This window comes from Bubalus kerabau, chromosome 8, assembly GCF_029407905.1.
Source record: "Bubalus kerabau isolate K-KA32 ecotype Philippines breed swamp buffalo chromosome 8, PCC_UOA_SB_1v2, whole genome shotgun sequence".
In the NCBI taxonomy this organism is placed as follows: domain Eukaryota; kingdom Metazoa; phylum Chordata; class Mammalia; order Artiodactyla; family Bovidae; genus Bubalus; species Bubalus kerabau.
In genome coordinates, this window is record NC_073631.1 from 75331583 (window position 1) to 75352365 (window position 20783).

At 39.0% G+C, this 20783-nt stretch overlaps 1 protein-coding gene across 4 annotated transcripts in view; it reads left to right on the forward strand.

The window, feature by feature from the left end:
• ADAM22 (ADAM metallopeptidase domain 22) overlaps positions 1–20783 on the forward strand; it is a 243441-nt gene that overhangs the window by 29436 nt on the left and 193222 nt on the right. For all 4 annotated transcript variants that reach the window (XM_055590596.1, XM_055590595.1, XM_055590593.1 and 1 more), the window contains exon 3: positions 9220–9296. In XM_055590596.1, coding sequence (XP_055446571.1) covers positions 9220–9296 — 77 coding nt within the window. The remainder of the gene's footprint in view (positions 1–9219; positions 9297–20783) is intronic.

The window sequence follows — 20783 nt, forward strand, 5'->3', positions numbered from 1 at the left end:
TTGAAAAATACTGATGCCCAGGATCCATTCTAGACTAAAAGAATTAGAATCTCTGAGTTTGGGGCCCAGGCATTGGTATTTTTAAAAAAATATTTCTGAGAAGATGTGCTCCGTATGTATAATAGAATATTACTCAGCCATAAAAAGGAATAAAATTGGGTTATTTGTAGTGACGTGGATAGATCTAGAGTCTGTCATGCAGAGTGATGTAAGTCATAAAGAGAAAAACAAATATCATATATTAATGGATATATATGGAATCTAGAAAAATGGTATGGATGAACCTATTTACGGGGAAGGAATAGAGATGCAGACAGAGGCTGTGGATGCAGAGGGAAAGAAGAGGGTGAGACAAATTGGGAGAGTAGCATTGCCGTATATACAATGCTATGTTCAAAATAGATAGCTAGTGGAAAGCTGCTGTGTAACACAGAGAGCTCAGCTTGTTGCTCTATGATGACCTAAAGGGGTGGGATAGAGGGAATGGGAGGGAGGTTGAGAGATCAGGAGGAAGGGGATATATGCATACATGTGGCTGATTCACTTCATTGTACAGCAGAAACTAGCACAACATTGTAAGGCAATTATACTCCCCAAAAAAGTAAATAAATACATAATAAAAATAAATAAAGAGCTTTCTGAGTAAGTCTAATATGCAATCTTAGGGCTGCATATGTAGCCTAATATGCGGGCTTCCCTGGTGGCTCAGACAGTAAAGTGTCTGCCTGCAATGCGGGAGACCTGGGTTTGATCCCTGGGTTGTGAAGATCCCCCAGATAGGGAAATGGCAACCCACTCCAGTAGTCTTGCCTGGAAAATTCCATGGATGGAGGAGCCTGGTAGGCTACAGTCCATGGGATCACAAAGAGTTGGACAGGACTGCGTAACTTCACTGGTTCACTGGTTCAATATGCAATCAGGATTGACAACCACTGGTTTGGAAATTCTTTGCCATTGGGGTTCTAGCCTGTTCTCCTACAACAGATGCCTCCGATTCTCTTTCTCAGGAATGTACCATTTCCTTCAATCCTTGAATGTACTGAGTTATTTTCTATTTTTGTGTCTTTGTAGGTCCTTTATTGGGAGTGCTCTCCCCTGCATTCTTGGTCTGAGGAGTACCTCCTCAGCTCTCTGTAATCCTATGGTCAGAGGTCTGCTGTTGTATTTTTTACGTATATCCTTTATTGGACTTGAAGAGATCTCTAGGCTTTCCTGTCCTATTGTTTTCCTCTATTTCTTTGTGTTGATCACTGAGGAAGGTTTTCTTGTCTCTTCTTCTTATTCTTTGGAATTCTGCATTCAAATGGGTATATCTGTCCTTTTCTTCTTTGCCTTTTACTTCTCTTCGTTTCACAGCTATTTGTAAGGCCTCCTCAGACAACTGTTTTCCCCCTTTGCATTTTTTTTTCCTTAGGGATGGTCTTGATCACTGTCTCCTGTACAGTGTCACGAACCTCCATCCATAGTTCTTCAGGCACTCTATCAGATCTAATCCCTTGAATCTATTTGTCACTTCCACTGTATAATTCTAAGGGATTTGATTTAAGTCATACCTGAATGATCCAGTGGTTTTCCCTACTTTCTTCAATATAAGTCTGAATTTGGCAATAAGGAGTTCATGATCTGAGCCACAGTCAGTTCCCAGTTTTCTTTTTGCTGACTGTATAGAGCTTCTCTATCTTTGGCTGCAAAGAATATGATCAATGATTTCAGTATTGACCATTTGGTGATGTCCACGTGTAGAGGCTTCTCTTCTGTTGGCTTATTTAACTTATATGCAGAGTACATCATGCGAAATGCCGGGCTGGATGAAGCACAAGCTGGAGTCAAGATTGCCAAGAGAAATATCAATAACATCAGATACACAGATGACACCATCCTTATGATAGAAAGTGAAGAACTAAAGAGCCTCTTGATGAAAGTCAAAAAGGAGAGTTAAAAGCTGGCTTAAAACTCAACATTCAGAAAATGAAGATCATGGCATCCGGTCCCATCACTTCATGGCCAATAGATGGGGAAACAATGGAAACAGTGACAGACTATCTTCTTGGGCTCCAAAATCACTGCAGATGGTGATTGCAGCCATGAAATTAAAAGACGCTTGCTCCTTGGAAGAAAAGCTATGACCAACCTAGACAGCATGTTAAAAAGCAGAGACATTGCTTTGCCAACAAAGGTCCATCTAGTCAAAGCTATGGTTTTTCCAGTAGTCATGTATGGATGTGAAAGTTGGACTATAAAGAAAGCTGAGCACTGAAGAATTGATGCTTTTGAACTTTGGTGTTGGAGAAAACTCTTGAGAGTCCCTTGGACTGCAAGGAGATCCAACCAGTCAATCCTAAGGGAAATCAGTCCTGAATGTTCATTGGAAGGACTGATGCTGAGGCTAAAACTGTAATACTTTGGCCACCTGATGCGAAGAACTGACTCACTAGAAAAAACCCTGATGCTGGGAAAGATTAAAGGCGGGAGAAGAAGGGGACAACAGAGGATGAGATAGTTGGATGGCATCACCAAATTGATGGACATGAATCTGAGCAAGCTCTGGGAATTGGTGATAGAAGCCTGGCATGGTGGGAGGCCTGGCATGCTGCAGTCCTTGGGGCTGCAAAGAGTTGGACACAACTGAGCAACTGAACTGAACTGATTATTGGGCTTTGAAATATTTTGTAATACTTTGGTTAATGATTTCTTTTTTTGACTGTGAGTTTTCTGGGTGCCACGTCTGGCTCTTCTTTATTTTCCCAAGGCCCTGTGTATTTCCTGAGGTATGGTCAGTGCTCCACAAAGGTTGAATACATTGTAACTTATCCTTCAGTTTTCACAATAAAGCTATAGAAGTGTTTATTATTATTTTTGGTCTTTTAGAGGCAGAGATTTTCAGTTCAGAGACATTAAACAATTTTCCCAATTTGTTCCATTAATAAATGGAAAACCTAGAATTCAAACCAGTCTGCTTGGCTTTAAAGGCTATGTTTTTTGTTTTCTTTCATTTTGTTTTCACATGTTCTGTTGTTGAATACTATTTGGTTCTTACTATGTTAAATGTAGAAGGTTGGATTTTAAGAACACTGTGGTTAAAGAAAGTATGTAAAGTAAGTGTCAAATATAGTGTAGATTATGACAACTATGGGTATGATTGAGTTGGCCAGATGAAAAGAGGAAGGTATTTAACATAGAGTCATAGATACAGAATTATGGATAGAAAACACTAATGTTCTCACATATATTCTATTAATTTATGTATTAAGTAGATCTACTGAGTGTAATGCTCTGTTAAAAATGCTGTTGTTATACAATTCTGCTGCAGTAAGTTCCATATCTTAACTAAGTAGACAGGGGAAAACTATATTATTGATGTGGTTATAGGATATTGTAGAATGAGGGATCTTAATGTTAATAAGCTATATCAGTCTCTTTGAGCTGTTTTGTCAGAAGTTCGCATAAGGCAGTGGAGTAAATACAGAGGTTATGGTGATTCTTCAGTTGCCTTGTCTGATGTAGAAAAACAGGGAAAATAGATAAAATTAATTAGTGGCATTTTTGTTTTTTATTGAACTCAAAGTATTGGATGCAAAAAATTGCACTTGTATTTTTTAAAAAACAAAGCAGAAGCAATAAAACGTCAAAAGGAATTTAGGATGCAGAATAGCTGGAGACTCTGTTACATGCACTGAAGACTTCTTTTTAATTTTGTTAATTATTTACAGAAGTATCCTGTTGCACAATTCCATTTGACTGGTAATATTCTCACTCCATTAATATTCATGGATTCATTTTTTAGGTTGACTTAATTAAAAATCCGACTGCCTGTCTTTCTCCTTGTGTCAAAGTTCTGATTCTACTGTGAAAGTTTTAGTGCATCTTTGTTTTAAAAGAAAGGTTGTAAATAACACAAGCCTGAAAAGTTAATTTATAGCTGCTCTTTGGATTCTGTAGGTTGGCCCTAGTTCATTGGCTCTGGGAGAACTGAAGAGAAAAAGACAGGCTGCCAAGAAGCAAAATGCATGAGGAGCATGGAGGTTATATTAACTTCACATTTAAATGTTAGCTCTTGCCCGTGAATAATAAATAGGCCTCAATCTGGGGATTGTATCAGGTTTTCTGGTCCTAAAATCCTATGATTCATTTTTGAAATTTGAAATTTAAATTATCCTTATGTAATTATATTGATTTATTAAGTTTTATTGCCATCTGGTTAGTTATTTTATATTTTTCCATTTTTTCCCCTCAGTCTTTTTTCACAGCTATGATCAAAGTCAGCCTCACTGCTTAAAACACAAACATTTCACCATTACCTTTGTAATTTTTTTCCCCTTAAAAATTGGTTTCTATGTGTGTTGTAAACTATAATTCTTAATTTCTAAGGTTGTGGTTTGTGTCAGATGTGGTAATGTTTTTGACTTTTCTGATGGAGTCAAGAGTTACAAAGATTGTTTGTCATGGTTTGATTGTCTTCTCATGTGCTCTAAAAGTGCACTTTAGAACCCAGGAAAACCTGCAAGCACCTCCAAAAAATGCAGAATGAAAGCAAAGAGATGAAGTGTGGTGGGAAAGACCCGCCAGGAGGTGAAACGCTGCCCTACTGCCAATATGATTTGGAAATGACATTGCCCACATGCCTCAGTTTCTTTATTTGTAAAATAAGGATGTACCTTAAATGAGCTCCAAGGGTTCTCTCAATATTATTCTATGGTAACGAAGCATTTAAGATTTTAAAATCACAAGTCATTCTTACATAGTAATTTGAAAAGTGCATTTCTGCAAAATAATAATTTTCAAATGTCTCTAAGAGTCATTGCTACCTTTGAATCTTCTAGTTAAAGTTAATAAATATTAGAATTAGGGGAGCAATATATGTTAGGCACTCCCCCAACAAAATAAAGAGGAAAATCTTGAGTAGATTAGTTCTCTCTTAAGTATTTTCTTTTCCTTAGAGCTAAGAAGGTAAGGTTTAAGACTAACTTTCTGTGAGCCGTCCTGGCTCACTTCATAAGTGTTGAGTAATAAGCTGGATTGTTAATATTGCCTGAATTCAGTGTAATTCTACTTAATTTAGTATTTCTCCGAGCTAACCTGAAGAAGTAAATATGTTTCTTCTCCTTGGCCTACTGGTTAAGTCAGACATATGGGGATTGTAAGTACCCGAGTGGTAGGAGATTATCCAGAATGCAAGAAAAAAAAAAAGGCTAATGTGTATTTCACTGATCACCACTGCAAGTTTGGTTTGGCTGGGAAGTCCTATATTTGGACTTTGTCTGTTTGTTTTTTGTTTTTGTTTTGGCCATGCAGCTTGGCATGTGGGATCTTAGTTCCCTGACCAGGAACTGAACTTGCACCCCTTGCAGTGAGAGCATGGATTCTTAGCCACTATACCTTCAGGGAAGTTCCTCTGTTTGATCCTTGTACCTTCATGAGTGTCAGTGCCTTGTTTGTGAATGTCACTGTTGCAAGTGCCTTGGTTTTTAACCAAGCCATGGAGGAAAATGACATTGAATACTGATGTAGTCAACTTGTTATTGGAGTTATTTTTCTAAATGTTCAGGGACATTGCTAGTGATGCTACATTAGTTTCCCATGGCTGCCGTAACATATTGTACTGAAAACTTAATGTTAAAACAACGGAATTATTTTCTTGCAGTTCTGGAGATCAGAAGCCTGAATTGGGTCTTAAAAGGCTAAAATGAAGGTGTTCTCAGGGCTATGCTCCTTCTGGTGGCTCCAGGGGAGAACTGACTCTAACTTTTTCCTTTTCCTAGTTTCTAGAGCTGCCAACATTCCTTGGCATGTGGTCTATTTCTCACCTCAGTTTAATCTCTACTTCCACTATGACAGAGCTTCCCTGGTAGCTCAGCTGGTAAAGAATCCACCTGCAGTGCAGGAGACCCCAGTTCAATTCCAGAGTCAGGAAGTTTCCCTGGAGAAGAGATAGCCTACCCACTCCAGTATTCTTGGGTTTCTCTGGTGGTTTAGATGGTAAAGAATCTGCCTGCAATGTGGGAGACCTGGGTTCTATCCCTCAGATGGGAAAATCCCCTGGAGGAGGGCATGGCAACCCACTCCAGTATTCTTGCCTAGAGAATCCCCATCACATTTCCTTCTCTGACTCTGACCTTTATAAGACTGGGGTGATTACAGTGGGTCCACCTGGATAATCCAATATACTCCCCATCTCAAGGTCCTTAACTTAACCACATCTTCGAAGCCCTTTTGCCATGTGAGGTAACATGTTCATAGGTTCCAGAGATTACAGTGTGGGCATCTTTGGGGGCTGTTATTCTATCTATCGTAGATCCCTTTTAATCAGGTCATCACCCAGATGTTACCTCCTCAGAGAGGCCTCCATACCACCTAGAACCCCATCTATCCTGGTTCCTGTTTACCCTGTTTTATTAAATCTGAGAACAGTGTGTTTATATTCTAAATTTATTTTTCACTTTGTGTCATTTTATTTGTCACTTTCTGTCTCCCTCCACTAGAGGATAAGCCCCACTAGAGGGGAAACATGGGCAGCCTTCTTCACCACTTTGGCCCCAAATCAAAAGCATTCCAGCACTTGGTAGACTCTCAGAAGATATCTGTTGAATGAACCAATTTGCATAAAGTCTAAGGAAGCCTGTCTTACACTAAAACACTATTAATACAATCCTGCTCCTTTTACTATCAATAATACAAACATTTTTCACTAAACAGCAGTTAACCATGCTGTCAGTAGATTTCTTTTTTGAATTCAAGTCACGGGTTTCTCCTTGGGACTTGAGTGAGGTCAATAAAATAAAAGTACCAGCTGTAAACTGAAGCTGCAGGAAAAAGAAAATATAAGAATTAGACAGAATTAATACAAATTGTAAGTGTTGAAGTGTTAGTCACTCAGTCATGTCCAACTCTTTGCAACCCCACAGATTGTAGTCTGCCAAGCTCTTCCATCCACGGAATTTTCTAGGCAAGAATACTGGAGTGGGTTGTTCTTTCCTCCTCCAGGGAATCTTCCTGACCCAGGGATTGAACCTGGGTCTTGTGCATTGCAGTCAGATTCTTTACCAACTGAGCCACCAGGGATGCCCCACCAGGGAAGTCTTGAAAGGTGGGTAGAGCCACTTCTGGGAAATGGCCTTGGTAAAGATCACCACCTCAGGGTCTGGTTTTTAAAAGCACAAGTCATGGAAACTACATAAAAGGTTGGAATGTACAAAACTTGTGGAATTAAAGAGTAGAAGAGAGAACTGAGTGTGAACGGGATACGACTGGATCCCTTGGGACTTGTTTGCTTTATGTCCGAGGTGGGGATGATTGTGGAGGCTCTTGATATGCAGAGAGAGAAAGTTTGTATTTGATGTAGTAGAAAATATAGGACTTATAGTTGGGATTTTATTTTGGTAAAGAGTCAGTTGTTTTTTGTTTTTTTTTTAATTGGAGCATAATTGTTTTGTGCTGTTGTTAGTTTCTGCAATACAACAATGTCAATCAGCTATATGTATATATATATTTATTCAGGCTTCCTAGGTGACTCTAGTGGTAAAGAATCTGCCTGCCAATGCAGGGCATGCAAGAAACATGCATGCCCTGGGTTTGATCCCTGGGTTGAGAAGATCCCCTGGAGTAGGAAATGGCAACTCACTCCAGTATTCTTGCCTGGAAAACGCCATGGACAGAGGAGCCTGGTAGGCTGCAGTCCATGGGGTCACAAAGAGTTGGATACAGATGAGCAACTGAGCACTCATACATATATCCCCTCTCTTCTGATCCTCCCTCCCACCTCACCCTGCATCCCACCTCACTAGATCATCACAAATCACTGAGCTGAGCTCCCTGTGTTATGCAGCAGCCTCCTACTAGCTATCTATTTTCACATGGTAGTGTCAGTTTTAGAAAGATCAGAGAGAAATGAGCTACAGCATACATGGAAATGAAGAGTAAGGTGTGGCTCCAAGAACTATCATAGAAGAGAAGTCAGAATTTGGTAATAACCGGGTGCTAATTGGGAACAGTGAATAGTTAGGGGGTTGAATGTTTAATGAGGCTAAGAAGTATCCAGAGAGTTCTTCACCCTTGGGATTTCATGAGGATCAGAATGTGTTAGCATTCTCCCACACTCATTTATTTCAAAGACTTTAAAACTGAAGGGCTATCCTTTGAGTCCAGAAAGCTTTATGATTATTAAGCTCTCTCCTTTTTCCTGATACTGTAGTTTGATGAGAGTGGAAATCCCAGGTATGGTTGAGGTGCCCTTTGTGTCCCACGGAATCCTAGGATGACCCTTACTGAGATGCTCTGGTTCTTGGGGAGCAGTATCACCATCTCCCTCACATGCTACATAAATACAGTTGCTCAGATGGTTTACATTTCTAAAATAGTGTTTGCTTTTTTTACTGAAGGAATTACACATGCTTACTGCAGGAATTATACATGCTTACTGTAGAAATTTTGGATGCTATAGACAAATATAAACCAAAAAAATCAAATAATTTATAGTTCTACTGCTTAGGTGTAGTTCTGTTATATGAAGAGTTGGAATAAATAGTTTTGCTTACTCTTTTCAGTTAATGCATGTGGTTATTCAATATGTTAATATTATTGGTAACACTGTATGTTTTTTAGAATCCCTTGTGATTTTCTCTGGGAGTCCCTAAAATGGCATAGGAAATAGTGATGGGTTTTCCCAGTAAAATTTTAATGGGTGATGTTTGCAGTAGATGGGTGAGGGTTCAGTTTTTCTCTTAGGAATTGCAGAAACCTTGATGAAATCCCATTTGGTAAATTAGAACTGAACTATTACTTTTAAAGTATGTATTTGAGATAGGATGAAAAGGGTTTTTTAGAAGTTTAGATGTCTTCCTTATAATAGATAACATTCATCATACTAATCTAGTCTGGCATTAACTTATTTTCCCTATTTCTTTTTTAATATGCAAAGCTTAATTTTAAAGGAGTCAGTCATTTAAACCAGAATGAAATGTAGTTCAGTCTTCTTGGAAATGAAATATTTAGTCACTTGAGATAAAGCAGAAAGGGAGGGTACTTGCCTTCCTTGGTTAAGTGGTACTTTAGATTAGTGAATGGCTTCAAAGAAGGTAAAGTTTTACTTTGTTTTTATTTCACTTCCATGTTGAATTGATTTTCTAATTAATATTATAAAACTTTCAGAGGATCATGAGATATGCTTATCATCAGATCTCCATGGGTGTATATTAAATTCCTCTTATCTTTTTGATATTGCAGTTGACTCATGTTGACCAGGCAAGCTTCCAGCTGGATGCCTTTGGAACATCTTTTATTCTTGATGTCCTGCTAAATCAGTAAGTCTTTCCTGAGCTGCACGCACTGTTTTTAGATACACATTGAATCTACTTTCTTATCCTTCTGTAAAGTTTTGTTTGCTTCCTACATTTTACTTCATCTTCCTGTAACAGTTTGTAGTTGTTTAGTCACTAAGTCAAGTACGACTCTTTGCGACCCCATGGACCATAGCCCACCAGGCTCCTCTGTCCATGGGATTTCTCAGGCAAGAATACTGGAGAGGGTTGCCAGTTCATTCTCCAATAACAGTTAAATGCTACATTTAAAACTATGGTACCTATTGACTATAAGTTATAAAGTCTGGTAAATAACAGAAAATGGATATCCACTTGAAATTGAACAAGTATAACAGTTTCAAGTATGTAAAATTGAGGGAAATACTTTAATATTTTGCATTGTTTTGTTCTTTGATTCATGTATATTAAAAAATGTAACAAAATTGTATTTCTACAGTACTGATTAAAATAGTTTATTTCTTATTTTTCAAATTCATGGTTTAGAACATAATATGTTAGATATTTTATACTACACAATGTTTTTTAGGGCATGAATTTCAATTTCATAGGGTGTGACTTTCCAATTTCATAGGGCGTGAATAAGATTGTGTTAATATGATCTGTCTTATATTCTTCCTTGATGTGAATACCGTAAAATTGATGGTTATTTGATGCATTTTGGGCTTCCCTGGTGGCTCAGTGGTAAAGAATCTGCCTGCCGATGCAGGAGATGCAGCTTTGATCCCTGGATTAGGAAGATTCCCTACAAAAGGAAATGGCAACCCACTCCATTATTCTTTCCTGGAAAATCCATGGACAGGGAAGCCTACAGTGCGTGGAGTCACAAAAGAGTTGGACACAACTTAGTGGCTAAAATAACAATGACTCATTTCAGTTTTTCAGCAATTTTGATATCATAAAGTTTTTTAAAAAAACTCATTGTGAAGTAATGCATGCTCCTTAGAAGAATAATGAAAGAGCAGAAAAACCATCTCATATAATTTTACCACTTGGAGACTGATTGCCTTGTTTTAAGTTACCGTCTATGTACTTACCTCCCTATCCACCCTACTACCTATTCTTCCCTGCTTAATTTTAAAAATAATATTATCACCATTTAATATAAAGTTTGACTCATGAAATGGACATGTTTGCAGGTCAAAAATTTGATGAGCAGCATTGTTGTATGGTCAACTAGTTCTCTATATTTTAATTTTTAACTAATTTTTGTTGTTGGTCTTTTTCCTCCCACTAGAATTTAAGCTCCTTGAGGACTGAGATTTATTTTCCTTTACTGATGTATCCTTAGCACAAGATAGGCACTAAATTCTAGAATGGGAAGTCATATTGACATAGAAACCAAAGGCTGGAGTAGGCCAGGAGATAGAGGAGATGACTGATGAGAGTGGAGGCTGTCAGTTGGAGAAGAATGAAGCAGCAAAAAAGAAAGATGTCAGGGATTCCTGGTGGTACCATGGTTGAGACTCTGAGCTTCCACTTCAAGGGGAAATTCCCTGGTTGGGAACTAAGATCCTATATGCTGTGCAGTGTGACCAAAACAAAACATAAAATAAAAAAGAGAAAGAGGGCAAGTGTTTGGGACTGGCTTCTAAAAGTGGAGATATGTATCTGGGTATGATTTTGAAAGTCTGGGTATGGTTTGGAAGGCTCTTAATTTAATGACTCTTTCCCATCCTTCCTTTAAATCACTGTTCCTGGGAATAGCTCCTGCTTTGTTTTCTGGTTTCTGACAGTGGTAATGCCTTGACTTTCAGTACCCCAATGAAGAACGGATATTTATTCATCTTGCCCAAGTCAGCTGACTTCCTCTGGAGACATCTGAGCCCTAAAGCTTTCTGTTCCTGAGGGAGAAACACATATGGCCATACTTATCAGAGCATGAAACTTAGAATAGTAAGGGTGAAGCAAAATTTCTTTCGAGATAGGGGCAAGAAACTCCATCCTTATTGCAGTACAAAGGATAAGATAATGGCATAAATGGCATAAATAGAGATTGTTTGGACTGAGAAATATGCAGACTGTGTTTTGTTTTTTTTTTGCCTGTGATCTACATTAAACATAGGTGTCAAGTATCTATTTTCTTTATGTTGTATAATCTAGAATGATTTGATACAAAGGGTTTTTCCTTATTTTTATGGAGAATGTTTTTGTTTCATGGATTCACTTTATATATTGTCTTGTGGTTATGCTGGTTAGGGAGCAGAAAGATGAAAAATTGATTATTTTACTCTTTAAGCTTTTCTTTCCTTCTTTCTTTCTCTTCTCCCCTCCCTCCCTTCTTCCATTGCTTTCTTTATCCTTCTTTCCTTCCTTCTTTTTTCTCACTCATAGGTATCATAATATTTATTTAACATACTTTTTAATTTAATTTTTCTTCTTAGGTTTTTAAAATTGAGATAGATTTGGTTTACAATATTATAGTAGTTCCAGATATGCAACATAGTGTTTCAAAATTTTCGTAGATTATACTCCATTTGCGGAGAAGGCAATGGCACCCCGGTCCAGTACTCTTGCCTGAAAAATCCCATGGATGGAGGAGCCTGGTGGGCTGCAGTCCATGGGGTCGCGAAGAGTCGGACACAACTGAAGCGACTTAGCAGCAGCAGCAACAGCAGCAGCAGCATACTCCATTTGACATTATTATAAAATAATACCTATATTCCCTGTGCTGTACAATATATCCTTGTAGTGATTTGTATCTCTTAATCCTCTAATCCCTGTATTACCCACCCCCTTCTTCCCTAGCCCCACTGGAAACCACTAGTTTATTCTGCTGCTGCTGCTAAGTCGCTTTAGTCATGTCCAACTCTGTGCAACCCCATAGACGGCAGCCCACCAGGCTCCCCCATCCCTAGGATTCTCCAGGCAAGAACACTGGAGTGGGTTGCCATTTCCTTCTCCAATGAAGGAAAGTGAAAAATGAAAATGAAGTTGCTCAGTCGTGTCCGACTCTTAGCGACCCCATGGACTGCAGCATACCAGGCTCCTCCGTCCATGGGATTTTCCAGGTACTAGTTTATCCTAGATATCTGTAAATATGTTTCTGTTTTGTCATATTGATTCATTTTTTTTTAAATTTTTTAGGTTCCACATATAAGTGATAACATAAAGTATTTGTCTTTGACTGATTTCTTTAAGCATAATATGCTCTAGGTCCATCCCTGATGTTGAAAATGCAAAATTTCATCCTGTGTATATGGTGAATCGGTTACTTTTCCCAGTGTTGGAAAATTGGCCTTTTGTAGTGTTCTAGTAGCTCTGGTCATCACAGCTATGTGCTATAGGGGTTCTCCCTATGTGGGCTATGTGGGTGCTTCTGATGTAGTGGGCTGACTACTGTGGGCATGCTGCTTGACATGACTGGCCCCCCTGTTCAGTTGGTTGCCCCTTGTGTGGATGCTTCTGGCTACTGGCTGGTGGGGCCAGGTAATGACAAGGTCGGCTGTGGAACCTCAAAGGCTCCCAGGGGTAGAGCTGGCTCACTGGTGAGTGGAACTGGGTCCCAAGGGCTGTGACTGCAGGGCCCTGGGAGTCCCAAGACTGGTGGGTGGGGCTAGACCCTAGGACCACTGTCTGAGGGGCCTGAGATGTCTCAAATCTTGATTCGGCTTGTTGGTGGGCAGGGTCTAGTCCTGGGGTCTCAGGCTACAGAATCCAGGGATCCCAGAACTGGTGCTGGGTCACTGTTGGTTGAGGCCAATTCCTGATAGAGGTGCTGGGGGATCGAGGATGTCCTGAAGTTGTGTTTCCCTACTGGTGAATGGAGCCAAATGCAGGGTGGGGTGGATGTTGAGGGTTGGGGAGGAGGGGGCATGGCAGGGAAGAAGATTCTGGGGTTGGTGTGGGCAGAGCAGAATCCCAGCACCTCTGGCTCCAGGACCCTTGGTGTTCTGGAACTAACGTTTGCACCCTGGTGTGTGGAGCCAGGTCCCGGGACCCATGGTGGATGCACAAAGCCGTGTCCAGGATTGGCTATGGACTCAGTGGGTCTTGAGGCAGCTAGCCTCCTGGTGGGTGGGGCTGTGTCTCCTCCTGCTAGTTGCTTGGCCTGAGATGTTCCAGTACTAATGCCTACAGGCTGGTGGGCAGAGCTGGGTCTTGGAGTTAATAAGCTAGAGGGAGGATTCCAGAATAGTGCCCACCAGGGCCAGTGTCCACATGGCAGAACTTGCTCCCCAAAATGTCTGCCACCAGCATCTCAGTGCCTCCTGTCTCTCTGAAATACTGCAAAATCATCAGGTAGATCTGATGCAGGCTCCTTTCAAATTATTGCTTCTGCCTTGGGTCCCAGAGCACGTGAGATTTTGCGTGTGACCTTTAAGAGTGGAGTCTCTATTTTCCTCAGCCCTCTGGCTTCCCCCAAAAGATATCCCTGCTGGCCTTTAAACCCAGACATTCTGTAGGTTCATCTTCCTGGCGCTGGACCCTTGGGCTGGGGAGCACAGTGTGGGGCTCTGATTCCTCACTCCTAGGGGACAATCTCTGCAGTTATAGCTCTTCTCGCATTTGTGGTTTGCCCACCCACTGCTGTGGGTCTCAACTATATGGCAACTGTCACCTCTCCTACCTGCCTCCTTGCAGTTCCTCCTTTATATCTATAATTGTAGAAGGTTTTTTATGGTAGGTTCTGGTCTTTCACATAAATGGTTTCTCTGTAAATAGTTGTCATTTTGGGATGCCCTTGAGAGGAGGTGAGCCCAGGGTCTTCCTACTCCACCATCTGTGGAACTCTTCAACCTAAGCTGTTTGCTTTATGCAGCAATTCCAGGGCTGTGGAATAGGTCTTTTTTTTTTTTCCCTCTTGTTTTAAACTGGAGGCAAATCAAGTCCTCGTGTAGCTGAATTCCAGTTGCAGAATGGATCCCCAAAATATGTATTTTTAGATTGGAAGAAAGGAAAAGTGTCATTATATAATACTCCTTCTGAATGTTCAGGAAGCAAGTTTATCTGTAACCAAATTATATAATAGTTCAATCTTTGGGTCCTAACTCATACAGGCAGCAGATAAAGACTATGGGATGGTTAAAAATGAAAAGAACAGTCAGTTCTTGTGCTATCAAGACTAGGAAGGGTGGGAAGCAGTTCTCAACGCCTTTAAGGGGTCATACAGTTGTGGAATTTCAGTCTTTTGGACAGATATGTTAATAAAACCAAACATATGCCTGTCCTGACCTGATTTGGCATGGTCAAACAAGTCTCGAGGCCAACACTGGATTGTTCCAGAGGTCAGCAACTGGTGTTACGCTTTACTGTGAACCATTCCTCAGAAAGAAAAGGCTTAATAAAGACATTTAACTCTATTATTGAAACAATTCAGGCCAAGTCTGTTCCTGTAACTCTTTCTTCTTTAAGAAGTAGATGATTAAACTGTAAAGGAATGCAAAAATACTGAAACTTTTTTTTTATAGAACTCCTTGATTTTTTTCTACAATAGGTGGCCTGACAGAAGTAAACCACACATACACATTCATGTACACCCCACACCCCACACTGTGCAAGAAGCAAATATTCCAAGTGAACTGTGGTTGGTTGTTCTAGGATGTGAAACATAACAGTAAAGAGAGAACCCGTCTGTTTTTTTGTTGATGATTTTTTAAAATTTTATTTTATGTGGAATTATAGTTGGTCAACAATGTCTGTTTCAGGTGGGTGTACTGGAAAGGGATTCAGTTATACACATATACATGTATCTATATTCTTTTTCAAATTCTTTTCCCATTTAGATTATTAGATTATTGAGTAGAGCTCTCTGTACTATACAGTAGGTCTTTGTCGGTTATCTATTTTAAATACAGTAGTGTGTGTGCATTTGGAAGAGATTCTGCTGTCCAGCTACCAGATCTTAGGATGATCCAACTTGTAAATTTTGACTTTTTTAAATAGATTGTTTCCTCTTCATCTTCTTACATCAGTAACAACAAAAAAATAGTTTCTCTCACTCTGATTCTTTTTTTGTACTTAAAATTCTTTTTATTGACGTATAGTTGATTTACAATTTTTTAAAAATTCATTTATTTATTTAAATTGTAGGCTAATTGCTTTACAATACTGTGGTGGTTTTGCCAAACATTGACATGAATCAGTCATGGGTGTGTACATGTGTCCCCCCGTCCTGAGGCTCCCACCTCCCTCTTATGTCAGCTTTTTTTCCTACTTCACCAGGGCACTGGGGGTAGGGAGGACACCAAAGACTCAAATGTAACAGTAGATGGCGGTAGATGGGTTGCCCATGCAGATAGGAGGTGATGTAGAGCCAGGGTTTGGGGATGGGGATGTGGTGGGAGGAGATACAGGAGAAGGCTCAGACAAGGAACACTCAAATTCTATTCAGATGGGCAAGTCCAGTCTTCTTTCATTTAGGGGAATCACATGCTTGCTTTCCACTGGGACTCTTGAATATGCAATAAAACTGGGAATCACGACAAGTAAAAGACAGGGCATGAATTCAATTTGGAACTGAAGGTTAAGTTTGGAAGTCTCATTTACTTAACCATGTCCTATTTTCAGTGTGGTAAATAAGATGTTTACAGTGTAGATAAAAATAAGTGAGGAGGATAAGATTATAATTAAATGATGGTGTTATGTGATGATAAAGAATAACATAAGAGATTTCTCACTGTTACTAATAAATCTGTAACTGACTATCTTGTTTAACATAATTCATTATGGCAAATATTTGTTTATATGTACATTTAATACAAATTATTGTGTAGAACACAAATCTGTGTTGAATAGTTCTTATCAATAATGGTCCTTACCTTCATTTTGTACACACACATAGGTGTATATAAATATATGTGCACATGTATGTATACACAAGATGCACACACACGTATGTACATAACACGAATTCAGACACACATGTGTATGTAATTCATATGTATACATGTGTGTTCATTTTTAAACCTTTAGTAAATGGTAAGAGTTCTTCTTTCCTCATCTTCCTTCAATAGAAATGAGTGAATAAGTATCCTATTCTTAGGGAGCCTGTATTCTAGTCAGAAAAAGCAATGAACATGTTAACAAACAAAGTAATATTGGGGAGTGACAGTGCCATTAATAGCAGGTGCCTGATGTGGAGGTGAGGATGCTGTCTGAGCAGTCTTTCCATCCATATCACTGTGATTGTTGCTGTTGGTTTGTTTTTGTTTTTTTTTTAATTTAAGCAGCAGTTGTTATCAGGCCATGTCTAAGAAGATGACATTTGACTGTAAGGGTAGAGAGAACAGTGAGTGTCTAGACCTGGAGGCAGGAGTAAGCTTAGTGTGTTTGAGAGACAGAAAGATGGCTTAGAAAATTGGAACAGGAGCCAAGAGGTTATTAAATGAGGTTGATAGTGTGTGTGTTAGTTGCTCAATCATGTCTGACTCTTTGTGACCCCAAGAACTGTAGCCTGCCAGGCTCCTCTGTCCATGGAATTCATCAGGCAAGAATACTGGAGTAGGTAGCCATTCCCTGCTCCAGGGGATCTTCCCAACCCAGGGATCAAACCCAGGTCTCCTGCATTGCAGGTGGATTCTTTACCATAAGGGCCACAACTCCAGTACTTTGGCCACCTCATGCGAAGAGTTGACTCATTGGAAAAGACTCTGATGCTGGGAGGGATTGGGGGCAGGAGGAGAAGGGGATGACAGAAGATGAGATGGCTGGATGGCATCACTGACTCGATGGATATGAGTCTGAGTGAACTCTGGGAGTTGGTGATGGACAAGGAGGCCTGGTGTGTTGCGATTCATGGGGTCGCAAAGAGTTGGACATGACTGAGCGACTGAACTGAACTGAGAGAGACCCAAATCATGTAGAAAAATAGAAGGATCCTTTTAGGCTACAGGAAAGACTTTGAACAATAGTCTAAGCAGACGTAACTAATATTTTTATACCATAAGTTGCATTATTCACTCATTTCCATACTGACTTATGATCCTTCATCATATTTAGTTTTTGTATATTTTACTGTCTTCTGAAGGCAATCTCTTCTAAAGATCTGTTCATTAGTTATTGTGCCTAGTACCACTATACTATTTATCATAGCTTTTTTTTTGTCTTTTCAAATTACTCATTTGTGCATATTTCAAAATGCATATTAACACTATCTTAACAACAACAAAACACTATATGGCATTTCACACCTGTTTAAGTTAACATCTAAAACATTTATTCATCAATCTAAATAGTTGCAAAGGATATAATCTCTGGTGAAACAGAAATAGGGAACATTTAAAAGTAAATGTTGGAGAGTGTTTTGCCTATAACACCTAGCATGGAAACCTCTCTTGTTAGTTTCATTTCGCAAAATTTCTTAGGATATTTTTGCCTGTTCTTAGTTGGAAATTTAGGGTAATTTTGTCACTCTCTTTTTAGAATTTTAACTGGACTGCCACTAAACCTATAATTTAATTTGAGAAAAGTGTACCTTTTATGGTAGTAAGTCTTTCCATCTATATCATTGTGATTGTTGTTGTTTTTTAAATTTGAGCATCTTTTTTTTCTGTCTCACAGTAAAATTTAGTACTTTGGTTTTTGTAGGTCTTACACATTTCATGTAGAACATATTTGTGGGAATTATGTTTTTTTGTTGCTACTGTGGAGATTTTTCCATCATATTTTATAATTAATTACTGGTACCATTCTTAATATTGCTAATGGCTGTTCATTGTTTCTTTGGGTTTTCTAGTTTGATAGTAACATGACTGGAAAATCATGAGAGCTTTAGTTTTCTTTCCAAGATGATAGTTATTACTGTTACACACTCTAGTGCTTTTTCTAGAAGTTCCTGAACTCTATTATTTGATGATAATAACATTTTTCTCTTGGTTCTTTTGATGATAGGAGTATCTCTAGAATTTGTTGTTAAGCAGGATGTTGATTCTTGATTTTTGAGAGCTAGTCTTTATCATGGCATCCAATCTGATCGCTTCATGGCAAATAGATGGGGAAACAATGGAAACAGTGACAGACTTTATTTTTTTACACTCCAAAATCACTGCAAATGATGACTGCAACCATGAAATTAAAAGACACTTGCTCCTTGGAAGAAAAGCTATGACAAACCTAGACAGCATATTGAAAAGCAGAGACATTACTTTACCAATAAAGGTCCCTCTAGTCCAAGCTATGGTTTTTCCAGTAGTCATGTATGGATGTGAGAGTTGGACTATAAGGAAAGCCGAGTGCTGAAGAATTGATGCTTTTGAACTGTGGTGTTGGAGAAGACTGTTGAGAGTCCCTTGGACTACAAGGAGACCAAACCAGTCAATCCTAAAGAAGAGCAGTCCTGAATATTCATTGGAAGGACTGATGCTGAAGCTGAAGCTCCAATGCTTTGGCCACCTCATGTGAAGAGCTGACTCACTGGAAAAGACCCCGATGCTTGAAAAGATTGAAGGTAGGATTAGAAGGGGACAATATTGGATGAGATGGTTGGATGACATCACTGACTCAATGGACTTGAGTTTGAGCAAGCTTTGGGAGATGGAGAAAGACAGGGAAGCCTGGCATACTGCAGTCCATGGGATAGCAAAGAGTTGAATACGATTGAGTGACTGAACAACAAAGTCTTTATCATGTTAGACCAATGTCCCATATCTTGTTTAAGTTTTTTCCTTTTTTTAAAGTAAAGAGTATTAGATTTTCTTGAATACCTTTTTAATCAATGCAATGAACATACAGATTTTCTTAACTGACTTTTTGTGTTTTATTATGTTAATGTTTCCTGTTATGAGAAATTATTCTTGACCGTAGAGGATACACTCTACATTGTTATTGGATAATTCATTGTTTCTGGCCTCTCTACTGGTGACTATAAAAGGGAATCACACTTCCTGTTTGTATTTAAATTACCATGGCACAAGTCCCTGCTGGTTTTCCTGCTGTAAATTGCCTCCGTCTCCAAGTGTCTCTTTCCCTCAACTGTTTGTGAGATTTGTTCTCTACTCTTTTGTCTTGTCACTCTATTCTTGCCTCAGATAGCACCTCATAACAGCTGCTCTGCGGAGCACAGCTATCTTCTGCAAGTGATGGCTGCTAACATCTGCCAGTGGTCCCTCTAAGAACCCAGAAGCCCAAACCCGTCCACAGTCCTTCTTGTGAAGCTCAGTGCTGCCACCAGATGCACAAAGACATATCCTCCACTTAGAGTCAGGCAGAGCAGAGAGGAAGTTCTTTCTTTTTCCTGTCCAAGGCGCACCTTACATTCTATTTCCAGGTAAAAAGCAGTGGGGACGTCCACTCTCAGAAGGTGAAATTGAACCCCTGCTTTCAGAGTTATGTTCTGACTTGACTCCCATGACTTGACAAGAGCTTTCAAAGGATGGCTTATTCAATTTTAAACAATAGCCCATGTGACATACGGTCCAGAACACCAAATACATCTTTGTCACAGTCGTTCCTCCTGCATGAGGTGTAGAAAAGATCAGGATTGCACAGGCTTCCTGCTTTAACTCTGGCTCCTAATTTCCTCTGATGTTGTGCTTAGGCAAGGACAGTTAGTTTTCAGGACTGGGGCAGGTTGACAAGCAACAGATGTGTAGTGGCTTAACTCTGCAATTAACACCTTGAGGTGAATGTAATTGGTTTTCTCTACTGCTTCAAGATTTCCCCAGAGTTCGGAGAACTCCGAGTATATTTTAGGGGAACTTGCCCCTCCAAAAAGGGAAGGTTGCCCACTTATAAATTCTGGTTTCAATTTTAGAATGCTGCAACTAATTTTAAGGCAATTTCTAGCTTAAAATGATAAGATCCAGTTTTTTTCGGTACTCCATTACTAACTTCTAAAATAGTTTTGCTGTTATATTGTTTAGAATTTTTGCATCAACTGTCATGAAACTGGCTTAGTCTTTTTTTTTAATCAGAGATAAAAGCTATAAAAATGATATTTTCACTTATAAAATATTCCCTGAAACATTATCTTCTGTAGTATAGGAATCATACATATATATTTTTAATGTTTTAAAGTCCTTATCTTTACCCTGACTGGTCCTGTAATACTTTTAATAAATAAGACATTGATAAACTATTCTTTGATGGATTGATGTATTCACCTACTTGTTTTTAAGTCAACTTTGGGAAATTACATTTTCCCAAAATGTAATTTTTATTTTAAAATAGTCATTTTTCCCCCCTTGGCTGCACCATACAGCTTGTGGGCTCTTAGTGCCACACCAAGGATTGAACTTGGGCCCCTGGTAGTGGAAGGGTAGACTGCTAACCACAGGAAAGCAGGGAATTGCCTGTGTGCTTTTTAGAAAATAATTTCTAAAATTTCATCTGTACCTATTATATAATTTCTTTCTCAATACTACTTTTATTTGTACTTATCAAATATAGCTCGACATATACAGACTTTTAAAAACTAAACACTATGTTTAGAAACATATTTATTGCATAAAATTAAAGACTTTTCATAAAGTTTTTTACTGAGGTATTTTTGTTTGTCATAAAATTCAGCCATTTCAAGTTATACATTTTAAT